Source organism: Buceros rhinoceros, unplaced genomic scaffold (genome assembly GCF_000710305.1).
Source record: "Buceros rhinoceros silvestris isolate BGI_N320 unplaced genomic scaffold, ASM71030v1 scaffold42970, whole genome shotgun sequence".
Classification (NCBI taxonomy): Eukaryota; Metazoa; Chordata; class Aves; order Bucerotiformes; family Bucerotidae; genus Buceros; species Buceros rhinoceros.
In genome coordinates, this window is record NW_010388765.1 from 2,500 (window position 1) to 4,472 (window position 1,973).

General features: G+C 44.5%; 1 protein-coding gene across 1 annotated transcript in view; it reads right to left on the reverse strand.

Annotated features, from left to right (window-relative positions):
- NAA20 (N(alpha)-acetyltransferase 20, NatB catalytic subunit) overlaps positions 1-1,973 on the reverse strand; it is a 3,431-nt gene that overhangs the window by 533 nt on the left and 925 nt on the right. The window contains exons 3-4 of the mRNA XM_010131070.1: positions 1,001-1,136; positions 156-301 (exon numbers count right to left, since the gene is read on the reverse strand). Of these exons, the coding sequence (XP_010129372.1) occupies positions 156-301; positions 1,001-1,136 (282 nt within the window). The remainder of the gene's footprint in view (positions 1-155; positions 302-1,000; positions 1,137-1,973) is intronic.

The following is a 1,973-nucleotide window of genomic DNA, read 5'->3' on the forward strand; positions in this document are numbered from 1 at the left end:
AAGCTATGTGAAGGAGCGTAAAAAATCCCAGTCATCGACAACTATCTGAAACTTGTTTCATATTTAAAAAACAAAACCAAAAAACACATAAACAATCCCAGGAAGCATCAACATGAGAATCCTTCCATTCACCTTGTTCTGCCTCAGGCACTTACCGTAAGCATCTTCATCAGGCTCTCCGTTGCTAGCAGAGTAGTACTCCAGCACTGTCCGGTACACACTGTAGCCGAGTTGCTTATACATATTCACTGCAACCTGATTGGACACTCTCACAAAGAGGTCGACGAAAAATCCACCCTTTCTTTGGAAAAATTAAAGAAAACCCACGCCACAGTAAGGAGGTGAATGTATTTCTAAAGAACAACCCGTAACTTGTAACCTGTAACTCATATCCGTAAGAGATTACTTTAAAAACCCCTAAAAATCCACATTTTAGAGTGTAGTGGTGTAGGGAGTGCCGCCTTCAAAGTGTTTGAGGAAGGGAGGGGGGTGTGTGGGATCAGACACCAAAATTCAGCTGCCTAACAGGAGCCAGCCCTGCTCCTCACAAGGAAAATTCTTCAAAACATCAAACTACTTTCCGATGTTACCAGCTACGAAGGGGTTGCCCTACCAGCACGAAGGCGGAGACATTTCCCTGTGGGTTCATCTGACACTAAATTAAATTTTCTGCAGGTACAAGTAACAAGGCCTACGGGAAACAGTGCTGATGTTTTGCAAAGCTCTTTTCCTGTCAAGAAAAGGTCCTTTCATACAGTCTCTCTACTGGCATCCAGGCTACGTCCTGCTCATTCTGGCAAGTGAGCTTTCAGGGAAACCCTGAGATTTTAAACTGCCAAGAGAGGTTCATCGTTTTTGTTCTCTAACTACAGGGAGTTTCAGCAAATCAGAACACCCCTCAAAGCCGAGTGCTGGGTCTGTTTCACACAAATCAAATACCTAAGCCACGGACAGGGTCTGTCTGTAGAAAGTCTGCTGTGAAGAGAAGCATAGTACTCACTTTTCCGAGATTTCTTCCAGAAGTTCCATCAATTTAGCAGCCAAACCCAGCCGTCGAAATTCTGGTGCCACAGAGAGAGCGGTAACGTGCCCGTGCCACTCCTCCCTGGCCACCGAGCCTTCCGCTTTACCCATTACTGTGAACACACAGAGCATCAGCGCAGCAGCACCTCTGCAACAACCCACCACCCGCAGCCACGCGCCCTTACGAAAGAACCGAGCGGCGGATAAACAAACTTCACAAGGACTGGGGGAAGGACTCAAACAGGGATGACTACGCCATCCCTCTGCGATTCAGCGACCACCGGAAATGTCATTTTGCTCAAGTACTACAGTAGTTTCTTGACTGTGGTGGGGAAAAAAAATTGTAAATTCATTGTTGGAGGCATGACTTGCAAATGCAAATTTTAAGCAACTCTCGTGAGTCTTTAACTGAGCAGAATTCAGGATCTCGCTAAAATAATGAAGGAACGGAGCGCTAAAAGCCCAAAACTAACTCACCATCCTGGCAACTATTGGGGACTTTGGTGACTGGGGGGGGAATAGAGCTTGGGAAGCTTTGTCAGTCTGGCAATAGAAAGCTAAAACCCTGCAAACACGATGTGTTTAAGGAAAAAAAAGCAAGGGGGGAGGGAATGTTGTTTTGGGGCACTTCTTTGTAGTTCCTCTCCTTTCTAATCAGAGCCAAATTAGAGTGAGTTCACTAACACATATTCACACTTCCACCAAAGTACAGTGGAAGTTACTCTTGTAAACACGTCGATCGCTGCTAATAAGCAACTCAGTGGATATGAAGAAACTTAACTGCTCAACAAATACTTTAAAAGTTTACTATGTTAAATACTTTATTTCCCAGGTGCCTGCAAAGACCCTTATTATGCCTCCACCCCCCCAAAAAGAGAAAAAACCTGGAATAAACAAATAAACAGCTGTATTTGGAACGATTTCTAAAAAAATACCGATATTCCACAGAA